This window comes from Netta rufina (assembly GCF_964035555.1).
Source record: "Netta rufina genome assembly, chromosome: 28".
Taxonomy (NCBI): domain Eukaryota; kingdom Metazoa; phylum Chordata; class Aves; order Anseriformes; family Anatidae; genus Netta; species Netta rufina.
The window spans coordinates 795,489-817,170 of record NC_140152.1 but is presented as its reverse complement, the minus strand read 5'-3'; the positions used below and the strand labels follow the sequence as shown (position 1 = coordinate 817,170).

General features: G+C 52.5%; 3 protein-coding genes across 3 annotated transcripts; 1 reads left to right on the top strand and 2 right to left on the bottom strand.

Moving 5' to 3' along the window:
* The first annotated feature begins 1,477 nt into the window (after nucleotides 1-1,477).
* On the top strand, nucleotides 1,478-5,455 carry OAZ1 (ornithine decarboxylase antizyme 1). The gene is given in 6 exon segments (XM_084302545.1): nucleotides 1,478-1,662; nucleotides 3,882-3,939; nucleotides 3,941-4,027; nucleotides 4,148-4,320; nucleotides 4,816-4,901; nucleotides 5,026-5,455. Coding segments are annotated over 6 exon segments (651 nt in total). The 5' UTR covers nucleotides 1,478-1,546; the 3' UTR covers nucleotides 5,157-5,455.
* A 4,377-nt stretch (nucleotides 5,456-9,832) lies between these two features.
* PEAK3 (PEAK family member 3) lies at nucleotides 9,833-13,090 on the bottom strand (the record flags this gene model as incomplete). Its single annotated transcript, XM_084302586.1, has 4 exons — nucleotides 12,991-13,090; nucleotides 12,103-12,248; nucleotides 11,328-11,947; nucleotides 9,833-10,834 (listed from the first exon to the last, which is right to left on the bottom strand). Exons 1-4 carry the CDS (start codon nucleotides 13,032-13,034, stop codon nucleotides 9,833-9,835), a joined length of 1,812 nt encoding a protein of 603 aa, XP_084158712.1. The 5' UTR covers nucleotides 13,035-13,090.
* Nucleotides 13,091-18,968: 5,878 nt separating this feature from the next.
* Nucleotides 18,969-20,786, bottom strand: LINGO3 (leucine rich repeat and Ig domain containing 3; the record flags this gene model as incomplete). Its single annotated transcript, XM_084302506.1, has 1 exon — nucleotides 18,969-20,786. The coding sequence occupies one exon, from the start codon at nucleotides 20,784-20,786 to the stop codon at nucleotides 18,969-18,971; it is 1,818 nt and encodes a 605-aa protein (XP_084158632.1).
* Nucleotides 20,787-21,682: the final 896 nt, after the last annotated feature.

Genomic DNA, 21,682 nt, shown 5'->3' with positions numbered 1-21,682 from the left:
AATAGGCTGAAATGTTCAGAACTGACTGAGTCAAAGATTGGACCAAGGAATTCTCATGTATTTACTTTTCGTACATATTTGACTGCTGCTTTCTTTTCAATTTAAGAAGGCGTTTACACCTGTATTGTCCAGAAGAGAACTGGGTTGTCTGAAACACTCAGCCTTTCCTCCAGACCTTGCTCTTGCGGTGGGGTGCAAAGACCCAGCTATGCCTTGAAGCCTCGGGTTCCCAAAGCTCTTGCAGGAGATCAGAAGCGCTGTGCAAGTTATCAGGGGAGCGTTACAGATTGCTCGTCACGGGGCTCAGGCAGCAGGTTAGCGTCTGCTGTGTAAATAACCAGCCTTTATTTGCTTCCTCATTGAAGGTACAGCACGAGGCTTTTTTCTGTTCAGGTTGCTAAGAGTCACTACCCAGACAACTTTACAATTATACACCGCACAGCGGCCAGAATAAAACACAAACTGAAGGCAAACGCGATGTTGTGATTCTAGCATCAACCAAGGACAGGTGCACCAAAAAGAGGTCACACTGGGACTCCCCGCCCTGTACTTTGGTGACTGGTTAATTTTTTATTTTTATTTTTTAACGTTTCTCTCAGCATCCAGCCCGTAGGACTACAGGGAATGGCCTCAAGTTGCATCAGGGGAGGCTGAGGTTGGAAATTAGGAGGCATTTCTTCTCAGAAAGAGCAGTCAGGCATTGGACGGGTTGCCCAGGGAGGTGGTGGAGTCACCGTCCCTGGGGGCGTTCAAGAAGTTGGATGTGGTGCCTGGGGACATGGTTCCGTGGGCGACAGTGGTGGGAGGCGAATTTTAATCTTGGAAGTCTTTTCGAACCCTAATCATTCTATTAACCGGATGATGCCCATGCAGGGCAAGCCTGAGGGCGGGGGACCCATCCCCTTGGACGACCTGCCGAGGCCCCAGCTCTACGGGGCGCTGAGGGGACCCTCAGGGGCGCCGCCTCCGCGCCCCCGCGCCCCCGCCCCCCCCCTCCCCCCCCCCCCGCGCATGCGCCACGCGCGGCCCGGCCCCTCCCTTTCCCCGCAGTTTACCTCAGCCAGGCGGAGGCGCCGGACGCGGGACTCGAACCGGCGGCCCTGCGATCGGCGAGGGCTGCGGCACGGGGCCGAAGCCGCCCAGCCCACCCCGCCCCGCCCCGCCCCGCCCCGCCAGATCCCGCCCACCCGCGGGGGCCCAGCCAATCGCAGCTCTCCGTGACTCCCAGTCTCGTCGCCTTTCTAACCAGCGCTGAACTCCTCGCGCTGCCGGCCAATAGCGGAAGAGCTCGATGTCCCGCCCTCGCACTCCCTTCAGCCAATGGGAAACAAGGCTTTCTGAGTGACAGTTGGGCTGTTCCCGCACGAGAGCTCTCTCCGGTTGGGGGCGTGGCCTGATCCGGGGGGGCGGTACCATATGGGGGCGCGGCCGTACAGAGGGTATATAAGGACCCACCGCAGCCGGGGGGCCATTTTGTCTAGCAGCGCCTGGAGAGCGGCCGGCGGGAGGCAGCGGAGGGTTTCGGGGTTCGGACCAGAGCGGCCGGATGGTGAAATCCTCCCTGCAGCGGATACTCAACAGTCACTGCTTCGCTAGAGAGAAGGAGGGGAATAAAAGCACCATTATGCCCGCCGTGCTGAGCCTCAGTACCGGACAGAGCAGGTGAGGGGCTGGGGCCTCGCTCAGCCTTCGCACCGCAGGGTGTTCGCCGCCGCCTCCTCCTTTCCCCCCCCGGGGCTCTGGTTTTCTTCCTCCTTCTCCCCCCCCCCTCCCCCGGACCAGGGGCAGGGCTGCTCCGTGGTGGGGGCGGGCTCTGCGGCCTGGCCTCCTCCCCCGCAAAAGAAGGGGGGGGGGCGGGAGGGGAAAAAAAAACAAAACAAAACGAACAAAATGTTGTTTTTTTTTTAATCTTCAGACGTTTAAGGCGACGCCGTGAGGTCGGTTACGCCCCTAGCCGTGCCAGGGGACACGTCCTAGGCCCCCCTCACGTACAGCCGGGCCCGGGCAGGCGCCCCCCGAGCCCCCTCCCGGTGCCACGTTAGCGGCAGGCCCCGGCCCCTCGAGGGGCTGCTCCGCCGTGCCCCCCCCTCCCCGGCGGGATAAGGGGGGAAAAGGCTCCTGAAGACAAAAGGCACGGCCCTCAGGGGGAGAAGAGGCAGAATTAGGCAGAGAGGGGAAAGGGCTGGAAGCTGTTAGCCCCTTACGTAAGCGTAGATATTCTTGAGAAGTAATCGAGGTGCTGAGCCCAGAGTAGAACGTCAGACTGTTACGAGAGCTCTTAATTTAAAAGCCAACAGAAGAATTAAGCAATCCTAACAGATGCTGGGGAGAAAAGATCTGGAGTGGGGTGACCGGGCTACAGTGATGGAAGCTTAGGATGTGGGTCTGCCCTGAATAAAGAGAGCGATGAACAGACCTGGTGTGTGCATTGTGAGACCAGCCCTAGAATGCTGCAGAAGCCGATTTTATACTTAACTGCAGGTTAAAGAACTATGTTTTTTTCTTTTTTTTTGCAAGGGGAGTAAGATTACCCAAACATCACTAAAATATATTCTCACTTCTGAACTACAGACAGCCTTTATTATATAGTGCTTTTCATTGGGTGAAAGGTGAAATCATAAAGGATTGCTACCGCTCAGCACTGAACAAGATGTTCAAAGGCTTATTTGTAAGGCTAATTAGGAATACGTAGATCTGCAATCATTTTGAAATAAAATAAGTAATGCTAGTATTAAAATCGTTTCAGAGAGCCTAAAATAATGGATTGAACACATTTAATTGAGATTGAGCACATTATAATTTTTAGTTTAATAACTTTATAGCTGCTGTGCTTACTAATGCTTTCTGGCATTTAATATTTGACTTACATGACCATTCATTCCCTTTCTAATATGGATTATTCATCACAGATTCTAAGCTCATTAAAAATTAAACTCGTATGAACTGTGCAAAATGGTGGATTATTTTGTACATGTTTATTCCGATTTGCAAATGGCTGCTGGCACTCACAGACAGGACGATTGTGAAAATTTCCCTAAGGGCCTCGATTGCTGCATCTGCTGAGATGACGCAACTCAAGAGTGAGCCTGCAGGGTGAAGGATGGTGCAGAGGGAGGGGCCAGGCGGCACAGCGATTTCTGTTCCTACAGTAGAAGGCTTATTCACAGCCAGGCAGGCTTAGAGATGGGATGAAACAGCACACATAGAAGAAATGTTTCATATCTGAAGATAACATTCTTCACCTTAAACACTGAATGTTGCTAAGCAATGTATAATTGCGCCAGAAGTCAGTCGGTAGGAAGACTTGTAGATTTCCAAATCATCAGATGTGGTCTTTAAGTTGAAACTCAAGAGCTTGCTTCTGAGCTTAGCCTGATAGTAGCATTTGAGATAGTGTCCTCTGTGAGGCTATTTAATGTAATTTTCTGACCTCCAGCTTAAGAGAGCTGATGCAAAGATCTAATGTAATTAAGGCTGTATATCACAAGGAAAAACGATTTCCAGGGTGGGGAAGAAAATGGGATTTTGTATGGTAGTGAAATGGTTCCTTTCTTGAGATCAGATCAAACATACATCTGCCACAATACAGAAATTTACCTCATACCAAGTTAAGAGTATTTTCATCTCCAGGCTAGTATTTCATTCAGTATAGTACAGTAGTAGCTTTCTGGTGCCTGTGGATCTGGGCTTTACGTGATGTTCTCGTGCTTGGCCTGTATGTTCTTTTGTCTTGCTACTTGGCTAGGTTGCAGTGGGAGGAGTTCCCTCAGTCTACAAACCTGTGCCATCTAATCAGTGTAAAACCTAGAATTCTCAGGCCTCTAACACTGCTGCTTACCTTACCTAAACACTGTTTACCTTTAACTGTGATTCTTTTCTAGTTCCAGGGTTCCCTTCAATTGCTGTAGTAACCTGGGTCCGGGGCCTCGGTGGTGCTCCTGATGTCCCTCACCCACCCCTGAAGATCCCAGGTGGGCGAGGGAATAGTCAGAGGGATCACAATCTTTCAGCTAATTTATTTTATTCGGTGAGTAATGTTAAGCTTGCTCTGGTAGGTGGGAAGCTTTTCTTGTCCCAGCACTCTTAGTGGGAGTTAACTCTTCTCCAAAATGAACTGGAAGTAATGTTGCGTGTATTACTGCTACAGGATAATCGGCTGAATGTAACAGAAGAACTAACATCTAATAACAGGACAAGAATTCTGAATGTCCAGTCAAGGCTTACAGATGCCAAACACATTAGTTGGAGAGCAGTGCTGAACAACAACAACCTCTATATAGAAATTCCCAGTGGTGCTCTGCCTGAAGGGAGCAAGGACAGGTGGGTAGAATAAAATGTAACTTGAGTTTGATTTGTCTTGAAGATCTGGCATTGTACTGTTGATATTCTCTTCAGTCTGCTCGTGGTGCTTGATGCTCTCTTGTAAGAGACTACGACTAAGAGATCCTGATCTGAGAGCGTCATCTGCTTGTTCTGTTAGGCAAAATAAAATCAAGGACAAAGATTTGATTTCAAACTGCATTCCTGGTAGCAGTGGCTGCTTTTATCCACTGAAAATAGCATTCTGGTTCTAAGTCCGTCACTACAGTTCTCCCTTCAGCTGCAACAAAAAAACACATTTTTTGGTGTAATTAAGATTTAAATTTGTGTCTCAAGTTATAGCTATGGCTTGGGGGTTTCTCATTGGTGTGAGTCTGCAACCCATGCCTACTACTTGTGCTTGTAATGTGTGCAGATGGGTTCATGGGCCCTTGCTACCCACCTCTGATGAAGTGCTTGCTCATGTGCATTGAATGTCTTGCATTTGTTTTGTAGTTTTGCAGTTCTTCTGGAGTTTGCTGAAGAACAGCTTCGAGTTGATCATGTGTTCATTTGTTTCCACAAGAACAGAGATGATAGAGGTAGGTGTTAGCACTGTCACTAGAGATGTTAATGCAATATTTGAAGTTGGTTTTGGTGGAAACTTTTAACTGTTGCTTGATACCAAGAGAATTAAATGTTTTCTTTTTTTTTTTTTTTTTCTAGCTGCATTGCTCCGTACTTTCAGCTTTTTGGGCTTTGAGATTGTGAGACCAGGGCATCCCCTTGTCCCCAAGAGACCAGATGCTTGCTTCATGGCCTACACGTTTGAGAGAGACTCATCAGAAGAAGAATAGATTGCAATGTTTGCCTTTTAGAGCTTTCTTGTTGTCTATAAAGATGATTCTGTAGAAATTTTGTCAACATCTATTACAGTACATATAACTTTGTATGAGATGTTGTGACCAACTGCTCTGGTGGTGAGATGTTGAAAATTTCAGACTCCACATCTTTTTCTGGATTTGTGCGCATGTTGTGGTTGTGCAAATAAATGCTCCCTCCAAATTAGCAGTATATTTCTTGAAGTTTAATATTGTGTTTGTGATACTGAAGTATTTGCTTTAATTCTAAATAAAAGTTTATATTTTACTTTTTATTGCTGGTTTAAGATGTTTAAGACTTGCACTCTGAAGAGTTGGCTCTGGAACTCTCCCAGCCATTAAAGTTGCAGGTATGGAAGGGCTTGGGTTACTTGTCGCTTGATTGGAGCTCAAGGCTATGATCTGTCAGGACTTGCAGTCCTGGAAGAGCCTGCTTTCAGTGAAAGAACTAGTAGGTTATCTGTTTCTACTGGTCATTGTGAACAATGATGGAGTAGCAGTATTAAACACCAGCCAGGCTGGCAGCAAAGTCTTCTGGCTTTTTTTTTTTTTTTTTTTTTTTTAATTGGTTGGAAACAGAAGTTGTGAGGTACTAAGAGGCCAACTCTTGTTCTTACCCCTGCCATCAGAGTGGTTCCAAAGAGTGTTTATCAATACCATAATAGGTGCTTTATATATATAAATATATGTAAATCCCTGCTGTATCGATGTTTCATAGGATAGATAATTCAGGGTTTGTGTTGGTTAGACTGAAATGAGCAAAATGAGCCGTTGAAATGCTAAGAAGCACAATGTATGCATGCTATGAGGTTCAAGCAGCTTTGAAAACCAAATAATGCAGTTTTAGCATCTGAAATCTGTTAGTGGTAGTGGTGGGGTTCTGTGCTGGCACTCACTGCCTTATTGGCTGTGATCTAGAAAGGCTTGTGGCACTTGCATAGCTAAATGTTGTCACTGAAGCTAAGGCAGCCTCCAGAAGGGGCCTGTAAATCAGGTGAAACATTGGGGTTGAAGTACAAGGAGAAGGGAGTTGAGCAGTGCGTGTTGGGGGGGGCCACAGCCACCCGGACAATGTCTGTGATACTGAACAGAAGGGAAAAATGTGGGCGTATGCAGTGCTAGATTTACCAGAGGTTGCAGTGTAGCTGTCACCTACAGTGGTAGGTCTCCAGAGGGCTGTGCTTTAAAGCATGTTTCAGTTTTTTTTTAGTTTACATTTGCAGCTGCATATGCTTGTTTAGTGCTATTAAGTCCCATCAAACTTTGTCTATAAAGCTTATAGCAGTGAATCCCTGGGGTCGATTGAGTGCTGGCCCCAAGGTTATTTTACCAGGTTTCAAGCACCCCATTGTTCATGCTGTTGAGTCAGTGTAAGCTCAAGCACATGATCCTCGTTTGTTCCAGACTGTGCTCTGCTACCAGGTCTGTGTCCCCAGAGCTTGGCTTTAGGATCCAACTCACCTATGTTCTGAAATGTGTAAATGCACTCTGGGGGGCTGCTTTGTGGGGGTGATCCTTAGGCAGCTGTTCTGGGCCGGGGAATACAGGCATTGCATGAGTATGTCAATCTGCTGCTACTGCTACAATTCTCCCCAAGCAGTGGTGAACGAGTCCCATGGTGGTAACTGCCCCTGCTGCAGCACAAAGGGGCCTGCGGGTGTGGTGCTGTGATCCCAGAGAACCTGATAAGTGATGGTCTGATTAATTGGCTTCAGGCACTTACCAAGCCTTTTGCTAACATCTGGACCCTTCACACTCCCAGCACTGTCACTCTCTGCTCCTTGGGTCCTGGTATACCTGCATGACAGCGGTTCCTGAGGTTCCTGATAGACCTGGGCTCCTGGCTGCTGTGTAGCTAGCTGAATGCAAGCAGACCCCTTCCTACTGTCACTTGTTTATGGTCTTATTGTCATGTGCATTTTTTATTTTTTATTTTTGGAAAGCTGTGAACTTGCCAAAAGCTGGCTAGGAGGAGGGGGGCATGAGGTGGGTGGGAGAGGGTGTTCCTGCCTTTTCCCAATAAGCTGGCAAAAGCCTCAAGTTCCTAAGAGGATTCTCGTAAGAAACTTTTTGTCTCACCTGTTGTGGCAGTGATGGTCCTGCCTGCCTTCTGGGGGGATGAGCAAGTGTGGAGCCCGCACAGTTCTGCCTCCAAAGCTGTGGACCCATGCAGGCTTTGCTGGCTGCAGTGCTCCAAGCTGCCCCAGCAGAAGGGGTGACAGTCACCAATAGTGATTATCAGCTGGAAACCAGAGCTGGGGGTGCAGGTGGTGCTTGGAGCTGCTGTTGTGGCAGTGACACAGGATCTGGCCATCCTGGCCCCTGGGACACCAGGGGCTGGGTTAGGCCTGCAGGAGTATATGTGTGTGTGTGTGTGTGTGTGTATATTTTCTTATTATTGCTATTATTATTTTCCCCCCAGGGTGAGGTGCCCAAGCAGGCCCTGCTGCTGAGCTGCTGCTACTGCCAGGGCTTTTACTGCCATCTTGTAGCCATGCATGATATTACAGGAGCAGCAGTGGGGATGCAGGGCAATGCCTTCTGCGCGGTTCTGGCCCCAAAGCTCCTACTGGGAGACTCTGGTTTTGTGAACCAGCCGTGCTTGGGTACCGAGCAGATTTGTGTGGCCAGGGAGATTTTTCAACCCTGATCCTTCCTGTCTGTGGTCTGTAGGACCTGGTTGCCCTTGGTCCTACCTCCCTTGTAGCTCTGTTTGGGAGATGCTCGAGGCAGGGATGGTCCCCACCGTGTGCAGAGCCTCACACAAAGGGGCTGTGAGCTCAGCTGGGTGCCAGCCCTGCTGCAGTCCAAGCAATGAGGCTGATGTGGGATGCAGCCCTGGGCTGTGAGGCTGGGGATGGAGCATGTTTCTGCCATGCCAGACTGGAAGAAAGCAGCACCCTGGGAAAGCAGCACGTTGTTGGGGCAGGGCAGGAGGCAGAAACCCACTGGCTGGGAGCATTTTTCTCTGTGGTTCTGTCTCCAGGCTCACAGCTCCTGTTTACCAAGGTTTTTTCAAGTCTGGGGACTGCCAAGAAGGATCCTTCCCAGACTCAGCTGTGCCACTGGCTCTAGTGACTGCCCAGTGTGTCACTATCTCCATCAATGGGACACCAGACCTGCCTCTGTGGGGAAGCCCCCAGGGCCCATCTCACTGTGTGCACAGCCCACAGCAGCTGTTCTGTATGCCGTCAGGTGATAGCTGTGAGTGGATTAATAATTACTTAGTTAATAATTATATCAACTACCCAAGTGGGGTCTCGTGTGACACACGACCAGCTATGCAGACAGCCATGCTCACGTGGTTTGGAAGGTGCTGATCCTGCACAGTGCTGAGCAGCCACTGCCTGCATGATGTGTCCTTAAGATGTGTCCCCCCATGTGCTGTGGGACAGGCATGTGCATCTGGTTATGGGTCTCTTTACAGGGGAAATGTATTTATTGCAAGCTGCACTCAGTTTAGTCACCACGTGAGTCAGATCTTGCTCACACGCAAGTCCCATTCCAGGAGTGGGACCATGGGGGGCACACTTGGCTCAGGGCTCAGCCAAGGGGGTGCCAAGGGGTCTGGGGCTGTGTGCGATGGGCTCGTGTCCCCAGCATGCTAACTCCACTTTGCCAGCACCCTGTTGCAGCCAGATGTTTGGAGATTGTCTACGACCCTGGGCTCAAGTTTCTGCCTTACCCACACAGGCTTTGCCCCATCCCATACACCTTGAGGTTTCATGGCACGGATCACAGCACAGTGATCACCATACGGGGCATCCAGGTGCTGGTTCCTGGCTCCTAACAGACCCTAAACAGAGGCTGAGACAGACCCATGGGCATCTCACACTTCTCCATAGATGCAATGGCCCTGCCTTGGCGCAGCCAGACTGACGATCCAGTCTGGCCCCTGTGTGCAGTAGCCACAAACCCACCCACTGTCTGCTGCTCTAAGTCATCTGTGGAGTGGTGAAGTTCAGCTTTGTGATCCTCTCTGGATGGATTGTCAGGGTGTAAGAAAGCACATAAAAGGTCAGTATTTAATAGGCTCAGCTCTGGGTTTTATTGAAGCTGTGGTTGCTTTATTTCCCCCTTTGAGACGACATTGGTATTTGTGACTATGATGCAATCTATTCCTAAAAAGGGCAAGGCTGTGTGATGCATTGTGTTTCTTCTCCCATAATGGTATCTTAAGGCAAGCAGTAATGTATGGCTTTGTATTGTTATTTAAAACAGTAGCAGTAGCAGTACAGGAGTTTTTTTTTTTTTTTTTTTTTTTTTTTTTTTTCCTGCGTGTGTGTGTGTGTGAAAAATCTAAGCTCCATTAACCTTACTCAGGATAATCAACCACTGAGCTGAGCTGGTGCTTTGTCCTGTGGCTTCCATCCAGCTGTCTTTCTGCGATGCTCCAATAACCTGGACTCAAACCATTGAACAAAAATCAGTGAAAGGAGTAAAAGTACATCCTGCATCCTGGGAGCCAAGGTACCACGGTGGGAGTTTGGTCCCTGCTTACTTGGGACCATTGTTCATGTGGTGTGCAGGATCAGTTTCAGATTTGGAAACAGTTTTTGCAGCCAGGATCAGCCTTGGTTAGGAGCTGAGAGCTGGTGGATTTGTCCAGACCTCTATGGGCTCCTATGGGAGCCTTTTGGGCACGCTTGTCTTTAAGGCATGTAGAGAACCTGGGTAACCTGGTAGAGCATATGCTCCGTGACCTCTGCAAAGTACTGGCAGCACAGCCACTCCTCCAGGCCAAGGCTCCCCCCGGCCCCAGCCCCCTTCTCAGCAAACTTCAGCAGCAGCAGTGCCCTCTTCATCTCCACCCAGTTCCGGAGCAGAACCAGCGTTTTCTTGCTCTTGGTAAAGAGCTCCTGGCGAGGCCCCCAGAGCAGGACCTGCAGGATGCCCCTGGCCTGCTCGATGGAGACCCTTTTGAAGGGGTCTTGGTGGAGAAGCAGCAAGGCTAAACGCTTGAGTCCTGTGGAGTAGATAGACAGGGAGGGGATTTCAGGAAGCTGATTTCTTCTCAGGTCCAAGGCATTTTCCAAAGAGATATCCACATGCAAGATCTTATAGATCAGCATGCCTATATTCAGCTCATCTGCCATTGGGGTGAGGGGAGCAGCAGAACCCTCTGTCCAGTTCTGCTCTTGGCTGGTGGAACAAGGTCTTCTCTTGTCTTTAAGCTTGAACAAGTTGCTGATGATCAACCTTGGAAGGGACAGCCCCATGGAGGCCTCCTTGTCCTGCTGGCTCCCAAGGGGACGCGGGCACTGCACCAACAGCAGGTTCTCGGGGCAGATGTCACCCTGCCCCAGATTCTGTGCCCTGAGGTACTCCAGCCCCATGCACACCTGCAAGAGGAGGAGGCATGCCAGGCGCTCATAGTGCCCGGGGCTGCTCCTGTGCAGTGCCCAGGAGCCCTCCACAAACCCTGCCAGGGTCTGGTAGGGCACGTCTGGGGATAGGAGGACCTGCAAGACTCGGGGGATGGCAGGAGTGGCTGGTTCCTCTCCAGAAGGGGACAGCCCCTGCTTACTGGGGTGGCCCGGGAGCAACAGCTCCCCAGGGATGTGTTCGGTGAAACGTCCGATCAGGCGCTGGATGCTGCAGTGTGCCCCGAGGAAGCTCTCCATGCCCAGACTGCAGCAGCCTGGCTTGAGGACCTGTGAGGAGCGAAAGAGCAGGGACAGCTGTGCCAGGACAGAGCTTGGGTCCTGGGCCAGGCCACCACTTGGGTTGGGGCCACAAGTCCCAGTCTTACCCATGCATGGTGCTGGGCTCACCTGCACCCTCTGGTGCCTACCAAACAGCTTGAAGCAAGAATGGGGCATACAGAGGGGGGTGTCAGTCCTGTCTGAGCTGCAAGGCTGCTTTGTTGGGTCTCATCCTGCACTACCAGGGAGCCAGCCCCATTCCCTGCCCACTGACCCCTCAAGGCCTCATGCCAGGGCACTTGCCCCAGTGATCCCTTCCTCCTTGTACCTCGGACCTTTGGTCCCTTAAACCCACGGGAGCCCTCAGCAGCAGCGTCAGCAGCACCAGCTCATTTAGCAAATGAATAAGTTGTCACCAAAGGGGAACCTCCCAGCTAATGTGAGCCACCCCAGGGTCACACTTGCCTGCAGCCCCCTCCTGCTGCCCAAACTCCCCGCTTACCTTGGCTGCAAGCACCAGCTGGTCTTGCCTAAAAGCAAATCCCACGCGGAAATACCAGGCATCGCCACTCTGGCAGCACGGCTCCCGCTCCAGGATGCTGAGTGCTGCCCAGCCCTTCCCTGCCAGCTCTACCCCCAGCCACTCCGGGGGTCCCACCAGCTCCTCCTGGGCTTGGGCCACCAGTCGGGTCAAGCTGGCCACCTGGCAACCCACCAGGGCTGTGCACAGCCCGTCCCATCCATTCAGGCCCCGCAGCAGCCGGCCCAGCTCTGCATCTCCTGTCCCAAAGGTCAGCTCCTCTGGGCTGGGTGTCAGGGTTTCTCCCGGGATGCTCCAGGGCTCCCCCAGGCTCTGGGACTTGGCCAGGGGCTTCTTGGGTGCCCGGGGGGGCCTGGAGCTGGGACCCCCCTCCTTGTGTGGCAGCAGGGTGCTGCCAAACCATGGTGTGGTGTCACCGTGGCGGGGCCGTGACGGACCCTGCTCCGGGAGGGACTCTGCTCGTTGCAGCTGCTTTTTTGGCAAGGGAGGAGGCAGGGGGTCATGGCTGGGATGGGGGGGGACTCTCCTGGCTCCATCCCCTCGGCTGGCCTTGGTGGGGATGAGGTGGGCGCGCAGCTCTCCTGGGGAGGGAGGAACAGGGAGCTGTTATTCACACCACTGCACCTCTCCAACCTCAAAACCATGCACAGAGGGGGGAATGGCTGTTGGGGGTGTGGGGGGATAGGGGGTGGAACAGCATAGTTCTGTCCTGGGGGGGTGCCTGGTTATCACTCACCCACGTTGCTGTAGATAAGGGCTGAGGCGGGGGTCTGAGGCAGGTGTTCCCCTGAGGTGTCTGGCATGGTGGTGGGCGGTGCGGGGCCCCCCAGGTCCAGGCTGGCACAGCGGGTGTGCACTTGGCCCCCCGCCTGCGCCACGGCCCTGCACAGAGATGGGAGTCAGCGCTTGCCCCCCCTCCACCCCCCAGGGACTTCCGCTCCTCTCACTACTAGCTCTGGGGAAGAAGAAAGAAAAAGGAGAAGCAGCAGCTGGGGTGGACGTGGCTGTGAAGTTTGGGGGTAAAAGGCGGGGAGTTTGGTCTCCCAGTGACTCCAGCCCCTGCACTGGGGGTGCTCCTGTGGGGCAGAGGCTGCGTGGGTTTTTGCGTGTGCTGGTGCATGGCTACAGCCATAATTTCATATCTGCCCTGGTGTCCCTTGTTGGTGGCCATGAGGTGGATGCAATGATGATGGAAAGGTGTGGGGTGAGGGCAGGAAAAGCTTTTGTTGCCCCACCTGCCTGAGCAGAGACAGGGCTCAGGGGATCCAGAGGTCTGTGCATGAGGAGGGATGTGCAGTGAGCCTGTGAGCACTGAGCAGGGACGTAGAGCAGTGGGAAGGAGCCAGCCATGGGGTTTCACTTCTCCATCCTGGCCTCTGACCCTGCTGTTATGAGCGGTACTGAAACCATGTTGGCTTTCTTGAAACCCACCATTTTCTGCTGGCGGCATCCCTGTACAGCTTCAAGCTTTGGCACAGATCTCCCCTCCCCCCCCCTAATGCATTACTACCCTGCTGCACCCATGGGTCTTGCAGTGGTGCAAAACCTCAGGCTGGGGCATTCTTGCTGGGTGCAGCTGGGAAGTGTAATTCTGGGACACGTTTGCAGAGTAGTTTGTTGTTACCTCTGATATTTTCTCGGCAGCGGTGGGGGTCTGGTGGGCTCCATCTCCGTCTCCCGGCACTGCTGGGGCCTCCTTGTGTTCAGCAGATGTACTGGCACCCCATTCTGGGATCCCCAGTGCTGGCCATGGTCTCTACTTGCAGGAAGATGTACTTTCAAAACACATTCCTCAGTGTCTAGCAAGCTTAAAATAAGTCCAAGGCTCAGTGTCACTTCTGAGCCATCCTTGTGTCACCCTGGGGTGCTCTGGTAGCACTGATTGCAACACTGTCAGCTGGGAGTGCTGTGACCTGCTGCACGTTGTTGCAATGTGTTTGCTTCACTCCTGCTGCTTGCGCACACTATACACTCCTCTTCCTGGGTGCTTTCTGGATGGCAGCAGTGCTGCAGGGAGGGATTTCTGCAGTAAAACCTTCCAAACCCCTTTTAAAGTCCCTTCTCTCCAATGGCTTTACACTAGATGTACCAGAGTGGTGGAAATATTTATTTGTTTATTTATTTATTATTTTTGTCTGGGACTTCCTGGAGCTGTTACAAATCAGGAAATTCCCCCTCTGGTATCTGTCACCCCTAGGACAAGGTTGCTCTTTTAACACTCTAAAAAATGAAATGTGGGCTGTCTTGAATTGTCTCCCAGCTTTAGGCAAACCATGGGAATTTTGCCTGAGAGCCCCAAGGCTGGAGGATGAGCAGGCTTCAGGAGATGTGGCTTTATACACAGAAAAGGCAACATCATCTGTATTTTTGAAGCTTGAGCTGGGACAAGACAGATGTCCACAGGAATGGTGGTGGGACAGGCTGGTTTTGGGGCTTAACTGGTGCTTAGCTGGTGCCTGAGGCACAGATAGCCCACTGATGGGGCTTTTTGTGGTGCATTTTACAATTCGCATTTCCTAGACAGCACCAAGAAACCCGCCGGGTTTGTGTCTGTTTGCCTGTAGTGCTCACCAAGCACAGGCCATATATTAGAACTGATAAAGCATGTGCTGGGGCTGAGCTGTATTTTAATCCTGATTCAGGAGGATGTGCAAGAATTTGGGAGGTGACAGCATGTGCTTCGTCCTTCCCGTGCTGGTTGCAATGCTCTCCCTGCTGGATGCAGTGGGCTCAGCTCCTGCTTGCACTGCAGAGCAGGAAGCTTGGCTTTGTACGCTCCCCTGCTCCACCCAGGGCTATAGTGTTGTAAAAATAAGAATAGAAATGGTGAGCATTTAAGATTCATCAGGATTCTGGGCTTATTGATGGTGTTTGGCAATGGGGTCAGCACCTTTCCCTCATCTTGGTAAATCATTTATGTTAATGACTGTACAACAAACCATTCTAAACAACTGTAAATCTACTAGGAACATCAATTTTTCTCCTTAATAAATAATGTTACATTCAAGATAAACCAGGGACCATTAGGAATAAAAAGCACAGCATTAGTGACATGAATGTTCCCCTACAAAGCTAGGGAAAAGGCATCAGTCAGTAAAACCCTGCAGTGGGCAAGAAGAGACTTTGGATGTTTGGACCTGTGACTTCAGGTAAACACCTCCAAACTGTTACTGGGAAAGCAAGGGGATGGTCACTGGTATTTTGGGTGAAAGGGAAATTGGGCTGTAAATGGGTCTAGCATTAAACCACATTGCAAAATTAAGTCTCCAATTGTCAGCTCTGTGCCAACATGTCGATTCCAACCACAAATGGCAAATTAAAGATGGTAAAACACACCAGCAGCTGCTAAACGTGGTGGGTGTATCTCCCCGCTAAACAGAAAAAAAGTCACACAAAGATATTATCTCCCCAAATCGCTCAATTCTAGCAATTGCTAGAAAATAGCAATTGCAGGGCACTGCCTGAGATGGGGAGAGATTTCCTCATGGAGCACCTCAGGAAGCTGATTTTCAGGGCAGCAGGAGGGGTTTAGGCACTGTTGGCTGACAAAATTTGCTGACCACCTTCTGCCAAAGTTGCCGAGCACTCAGCAGCTTTTTGTGCCAGCAGGGCTGGCAGAGGTCACTGCCACAAAGCCCTTTGTGCCCCCCCACTCTGCAGCTGGGGGGCCTGGGGAGCTGAGGCAGGGAACTTCTACTTAGCTGAAGCCTTTCTAATTTATAAGGAAATTGGTTTCTCATCCCAGCGGGAATAAGATCTTTAAATGCACCTGCTGGAAAATTGCTTCTTTATTCCTAATTGCCTTTATTTTTTTGGCATTTTTTTGGTTGTTATCCTTAATACCTGGCTGCTGCAGGGATTTTTCAGGCCCATCTCTGGTTGGGTTTCTCTTGTCTGGGGTCAGAGCTGGTTTCTCAGCAGCCTTGGTCATGGAGACTCCATCACCCCTAGAGCTGCTGCAGGAACCATGGGGCTCAGCTCTAGGTCCCCTGAGCACCCAGACTCTTCAGCACAGCAACTCTGACAGTGAGCCTGCCGTACTCTCTGGAAACATGCATTTATTATTATTATTTTTTTTCCATGCAGGAAGTAAAAGAAAACCCCCAATTTCCTCTTTTACACCCCAGTGTGCTCCTGCCCTGCCCAGCTGCAGAGGCCAAGGGGCATTTTCCAACTGGGACCACTGCTGCTTTGTTGCTGGTTGCACCCTGGGAGCATCCCTAAATCCCCACAGGGTGCAGGGATTTGGGGTACGGGGGGAAGGAGCCATCCAGGGCTGGCTCTTCCAGCAGATGGAGGCATTGTTTTGCTTCACCACCCCACAGGCACCCAGTGCCTATCCCAGTGACTATCCCAGTCCCACACTGAGGGGAGCCAGGGCTGTGGGGTGACCAAAGGAAGGACAGCCACCGAGCCTGGGAGCAGGGTAATGGGGTGTTTCTGGATGTTTAGTAGTGCCTTCACATCCCACTGCTGGGAACACAAGGACAGGTCTACACCTGGGCAAGGGCAGAGATGCCAGCATGTCCCCCGGGGCCGATGGGATGGGGAAGGGAACCCCACATACTCCTTAGAAGCAGAAATTTTCCCAATTCCCCCCAGTGCTGCTGGCTCCAGCTCCTTAGCCCTGCCACAGCACCCACCTGTGTCTTGGTTTCCCCAGCCAGCGAACTGTGGTGCATACCCTGGTGCTTGGATTTCAGCCTCGTCGGAGGCATTTGGTGAAAATTCAAAGCTATGCTGTTAGGGTATGCTGATATTTCCACGCTGCCCCTGGGGATGCCAGTGGTGCTTGGGGCTGCAAGCTGAGCAGGGGACTGTGCAGCAGAGGGAGCGGAGCTGTGAGACGTGTGTGTGTGTGTGTGTGTGTACGCATGAGCGTACACGTGTGTCTGTGGAGCCCTTTAATCCGCCCCCCCCCCCAGTTCCATGCAAGCAGGAGGGTGGGTGCAAGGCTTTGCACCCATCGGCTTCAGGGCATACTTATAAACACTCAATTAATAATTAATAACAGATTAATAGCAGTGGCAGCTTGTTAACACATGCACATTAATCATTTATTAGTTATTAATATGAACTTTAGTACCCTCTGAAAGTTGTTTTAGCATCGTTTATTAGGGGTTTTACAGGGCTGGCAGTGGTGCTCACAGGTGATCAACAGGAAAGCCCAACCCCCCCCACTCCTGACCCCACCAGGGTCCTCACCCACTGCCCTAATCCCTTTGGCTCCATGTTTGCAGCTTTGCCCTGACCTCCATCCCTTAGCGAGTGCCCAGTCTGAGCAGACAGTTGTCCCCAATTGAGCTCCAGGTGCTTGGGGTCTGCCCGAGCCCTTCTGCCTTGCTGGAGGCTGTGGCATGGATCCTGCACACAGTACAGAAGGGACCAACTGTGCAGGTAGCTGTCTTACTGGAGGCACATGGGGAAGAAAAGGCAAAAAACAAAGCAAACAAACAAACAAACAAAAATCACAAAATCCTAGTTTTGTGTTTTTCTTTTCCTTTTTTTCCCCTGCAAATAAATTTCACATGCTCATGACATAGAAACCTGTGCAGGTCTGCACTGCCAGAACCTTTCTTTGCAAACGGTGGGAGGTTTTTGGAGATTTTGCAAGCCTTTGTGCCTGACCCCTCCCACACACCCCCAAGGTAAAATAAATAAATAAATACATAAATAAACAAATCAGACAGAGCAGGTGACGTGGGTGGGACCCCTGACACGACACAGCATGCACAGTGCGGGGAGCGTGGGGGCACCTGGCCATGCGACCTGTGGTGAGGATGATGGGGAGTGATGGGTGTCTCCCCAACCCTGTGATCCCCCCAGTGTGGGCAGGGGAAGGCACGGGAGCAGCCTGGGTCTGGTTTGAACGTGGTTGGGTGCTGTTTGGATGCTGTGGTCATTGGCTCCGCCACCCCCTTCCCTCTGGGGACAATCTGGGGGCCGAGGAGGCCAAATGTGTGCTGTGCCCATGGCACATCCCAGCAGGATGGGGTGCAGTTGAGATGGGGTGTGGGGATGACAGACTGAAGCTGTGGGGCCATAGCCCTGTCCCCTCCAGTCCCTGGCCCTGTGGGAGCTTGTGCCCAAAATTCATCCCCAAAAGGCCTGGGGGTGCCATAAGCCCTGCCTGGGCACACTGCTGGCTGCCCAGAGAGAGGGGACATGCAGGAATGGGGACAGGGATGGCCCCTTTTTGAACACAGGGAGGAGGAAGGGGGCACAGCCCTTCCTGCAGCCCCCCCAAGGAGCTGGGGCTTCTGCTACTCTACTTAAAAGGTACTTGAAAATAGGTGAAAAAGATAAAACCACCTGAAAGCTGCAACCTGCGCCCCAAGCATGGAGATGAGCTGGGGGAGTGGTGGTGGGCTCTACAGGGTCCCATCCAGGCTCTCTCTCCATCTGCTCCTTCTTGCACCCAAAAAAATACATCCTGAGGTACAGCAGAGGTGGAAGAGCCAGTGGGGCAAGGGACATGAAGCTGGGACTGTCCCTGTGGCAGCAAGCAGGGCGCAGAGCTCCTGTCCTGTAGAATTCAACTTTGCAAGCTAAAGAAGATGCCCTGCCTGCACCCAAAGCTGCCTTTTGTACCTGTATGAGGACATCCCACCATCAGCCCTGCAGCTGCCAATGGGACAACCCTGGATCAGGAGCAGAAATGTGGGCACCACCTTGTACCCCAGCCCTGGGAGCCCTGGAGCAGGACCCCAGCCCTCACCCCCATCCTGCTGCCTGGTGTCACCGTCCCTGCTCCCCGCCAGGTTGCCAGAGCTCGGTCCCAGCCTCACATCCCCATCAAGGCCATGGCTGGAGAGCGGCTTGGATGCATACAAAGTGGGGCCTGGCCTTGCTGTGCGACTGCTCATTGTAATTTGAATGCCTGTGGCCTCATTATTTTTTTCCCCATTTGTTTCCTGCTCACACCCCCCACTGCCTGGCGTGGGGTAGGAGGGACGGGTGATCATTATTGCTTGTGCAGGAGCATACCCAGCACCCATTTTTGCAGCTGCCCCTTGCTGAAGCTGCCCAGGTGAAGGTCCCGTGGCATGGCCATGTCCTGGGGTCTGGCTGTGCCAGCGGGGGGGCTAAGGGGGGGGGCCAGGAACACCCTGGTATGGCACCCCAGTCCTGCGTCGCACCGGAAGACTTTTCTTTTGGAAATTCATTTTAAAAAATTGTTGGAGGAAAAAAAAAACAAAACAAAACAAAAAAGAGAGAACAACCATAAACAACACCAAGAAAGTTTTCCAGAGAGTCTTAAAAAAAAATAAAAAGGGAAAAGGGAAAAAAAAAGGAAGCTTTTTTTTTTCTTTTTTTTTTCCCAGGCCGAAATGCTGCTGCATCAAGAAATGCATAGTTGGTAGCAAAAACATCAGCTACATCGGGAGCTGGGATGGCCCCTGGGCAACTTGTACCCTGTGGGGTCACTGTGGGGCTGGGACCATGTGGGTCCTTGATCCCAGACTCTGGGTACATGTGGTGCTGGCCCTGCTGATACCCCCAAGCAGCAAGGACATCACCGGTGCCCCCGCACCCCTGGCTCCATCGTGCTGTACCCATGCCCAGGACTGGGCAGCAGACAACATTTCTCCTCCAAGAGGCTCAGATCATCTTCATATTGAACTTCCTGGCTCCTCCTTGGCCCGTGGTGGTTGTGGGACCATCCACCTTCCGAAAGGAGTACTCCACCGAGAAGTTGTTCTTGTGCTGCCCCCGGCCCCGGCTCCACACAAAGAGGAGCAGGAAGCAGAAGAGGACCACGCCAAGGAAAGTGATGCAGCCCATGGCTGTGGAGACCAGGATGGTCTTGAGATCCAGCGTAAACTTCAAGAAGACCTGGGTGTCGTTGTGGTAGGTGTCGTTGAATTCGCTGAGGTACAAAGTCCGGTTGGCGTACGGGGAGCCATCGGCTGGGTGCCCCTTGACCGTCAGGGTGGCAAAGTAGGTGTCGTTGCCCCCTGCGTTGCTGGCAATGCAGATGTAGGTACCGCTGTCCTGCACCTGGGCAAAGCGGATCTCCAGGGTGCCCCCTGGCAGCACGGTTGCCCGCCCTGTGCTGCGCGTGGTGATCATGCGGTGCTGGGGGGACACCCAGACAATGGAGGGGTCCGGCTCCCCGTCCGCCCGGCACAGGAAGGACACAGACTGGCCTTCGCGGGCTGTGACATGCTGCAGCTTTCGATCCCTGATCTTGGGCTTCTGGCAGGTGAAGTACTCAAAGAGCACAGAGTCGGGGAAGTCACGCAGGGCGTTGCCCTGGATTTCAGGTGGTGTGGAGCACATGGGCTGCTGCCCGTCGAAGTTGAGCGTCTTCCGTCGCTGCAGGATCCAGAGGAGGCGGCAGTCGCAGGCCAGGGGGTTCCTGTCCACCCGCAGTGTCTCCAGTGTGTTGACGGAGTGGAAGGTGCTCTCCTCCAGTGTGGAGAGAAAGTTGCTGGAAAGGTTGAGCAGCCGGATTTGTCGCAGGCCAGAGAAGGCCTGTGGCTCCACAGACACCAAGAGAGCGCCCACAATGTGGAGCTCCTGGAGCCGGATGAGGTCTTTAAAGGAACCCTTCAGCACAGTGCTAATGGGGTTGTAGGACAGGTTCAGGTACCGGAGGTACACCAGGTTCCTCAAGGCAGCAGTGGGCACAGCTGTGATGTTGGTGTAGGTGATGGAGAGTGAGGTGAGGTTCAGGCCCTGGAAGCTGGTGGGGGAGACATCTTCCAGCAGCGGCCAGTTATCGATCTCCAGCTGCAGGAGGTTGTAGAGCTTCTTGAAGTTTTGGTCCTCCAGTGTGGAGATGCTGAGGTGCCGGAGCCGCAGCACCTCCAGGTTCTGGAGGTAGGAGAGCGACTCGGCTGAGATGGAGGTCAGGTTGCACTTCTCGATGGTCAGCTGCTCCAGGCCAAGCAGCCCTGAGAAGGCTCGCTGGGAGATGTACACCAAGTCGTTATCACCCACTTCCAGGCTCTTCAGGTTTCGCAAGTCCTGGAACATGTAGTCCAGCAGGATGACAAGCTTGTTCTCGCTGATGTCCAGCAGGGTGAGGTTGGTCAGCTTGGTGAAGACTCCCGGGGGAATGAGCTTGAGCTGGTTCCCCCGCAGCCGCAAGGTCTGCAGGTTGAACAGGTTGCTGAAGGCGCCTGGCTCCACATTGGTGATGATGTTCTCGCTGAAGTCCAGCTCCTCCAGCAAGGGGTATGGGGAGAGGTCCCCTGGGTTCAGACAGCGGATGCGGTTCTTGTTGAGCTCCAGGATCTTGGTCTCAGTAGGGATGCCCTCGGGGATGGCGGTGAGCCGCTTGCGGTGACACACCACTGACTTGATCTGCGGGGCACACTCGCAGCGGGCAGGGCAGGCTGCCACCCGTGGGGAGCTTTGGAGGACCAGGTGGAGGATCAGGACCGGGAGCCAACATGTCATGGTGTAGAGCATGGTCTTACGGGCTCTCTACCATTCTCCCATGCACCTGGAAGGGAAAGAGAGACGTGATGCAAGTCCTATCAAGATCATCAGTCTGTGGGCTACAACTAAAAAATGCCTCCATTGGAGCACCCCAAACCATGGTCCATGGCCCTGACAAGGTCCCAGTCCCACAGGAAACCCCGTGGACCTCTGCTTGTGGCCTGGGGACTATGTCTTATGCAAACACGGGCATGAAGCAAAGGTGGGACACCACGTCCTCCTTGCTCCCTGTGGTGGCAGCGGAGGGTTCTTGCCTGGGGTCCTGCCCTGCCATGGCCATTTGGCCTCAGTCCCACTGGATGGAGGATGCTTGGAGCCTCATGCAGGAGCTGGTCCTCCTGTCCCTGTCCCCCTGCTCTGTTCTCCAGAGTGGGCTGGGGGAGGCTGCATGCTGCGGGCTGAATCTTGGCAGATGATGGATTACCGCTGACCTGCTGCTTGCGATGCACCGGCTGCAGCTCAGCCGCTGCTGCCCTCCTTTCAGAGGGATTAGGACCTCATCACCCATTTCCCTTTTCACTGCTTTTCCCTTCCCTGCTCTCTTTTCCCTCCTTTGCCCCAAATCTGCCAGAGACACATCCCAGCATTGATGCAAAGCTCATCAGCCATCTCTCCTGAACCAAGCACTGTCATTAACCTAATTAAACAGCAGGGCTGCTCGGTTGAAGTGCTGTAGGCTGGTTCTGGGCTGCTACATGATCCAGCCTCAGGGTGCGCAGGGGGCTTCCCAACCCTCCTTATGCCCACAGCATGGGGAAGGATGCTATCTCCGTGGATAATTTCCAGCTCTGATCCTATTATACAATCTGAGCAATTCGCCAGCAATAAACCCATTACTCAGTGCAATTTAGGAGCCACAGGAGATT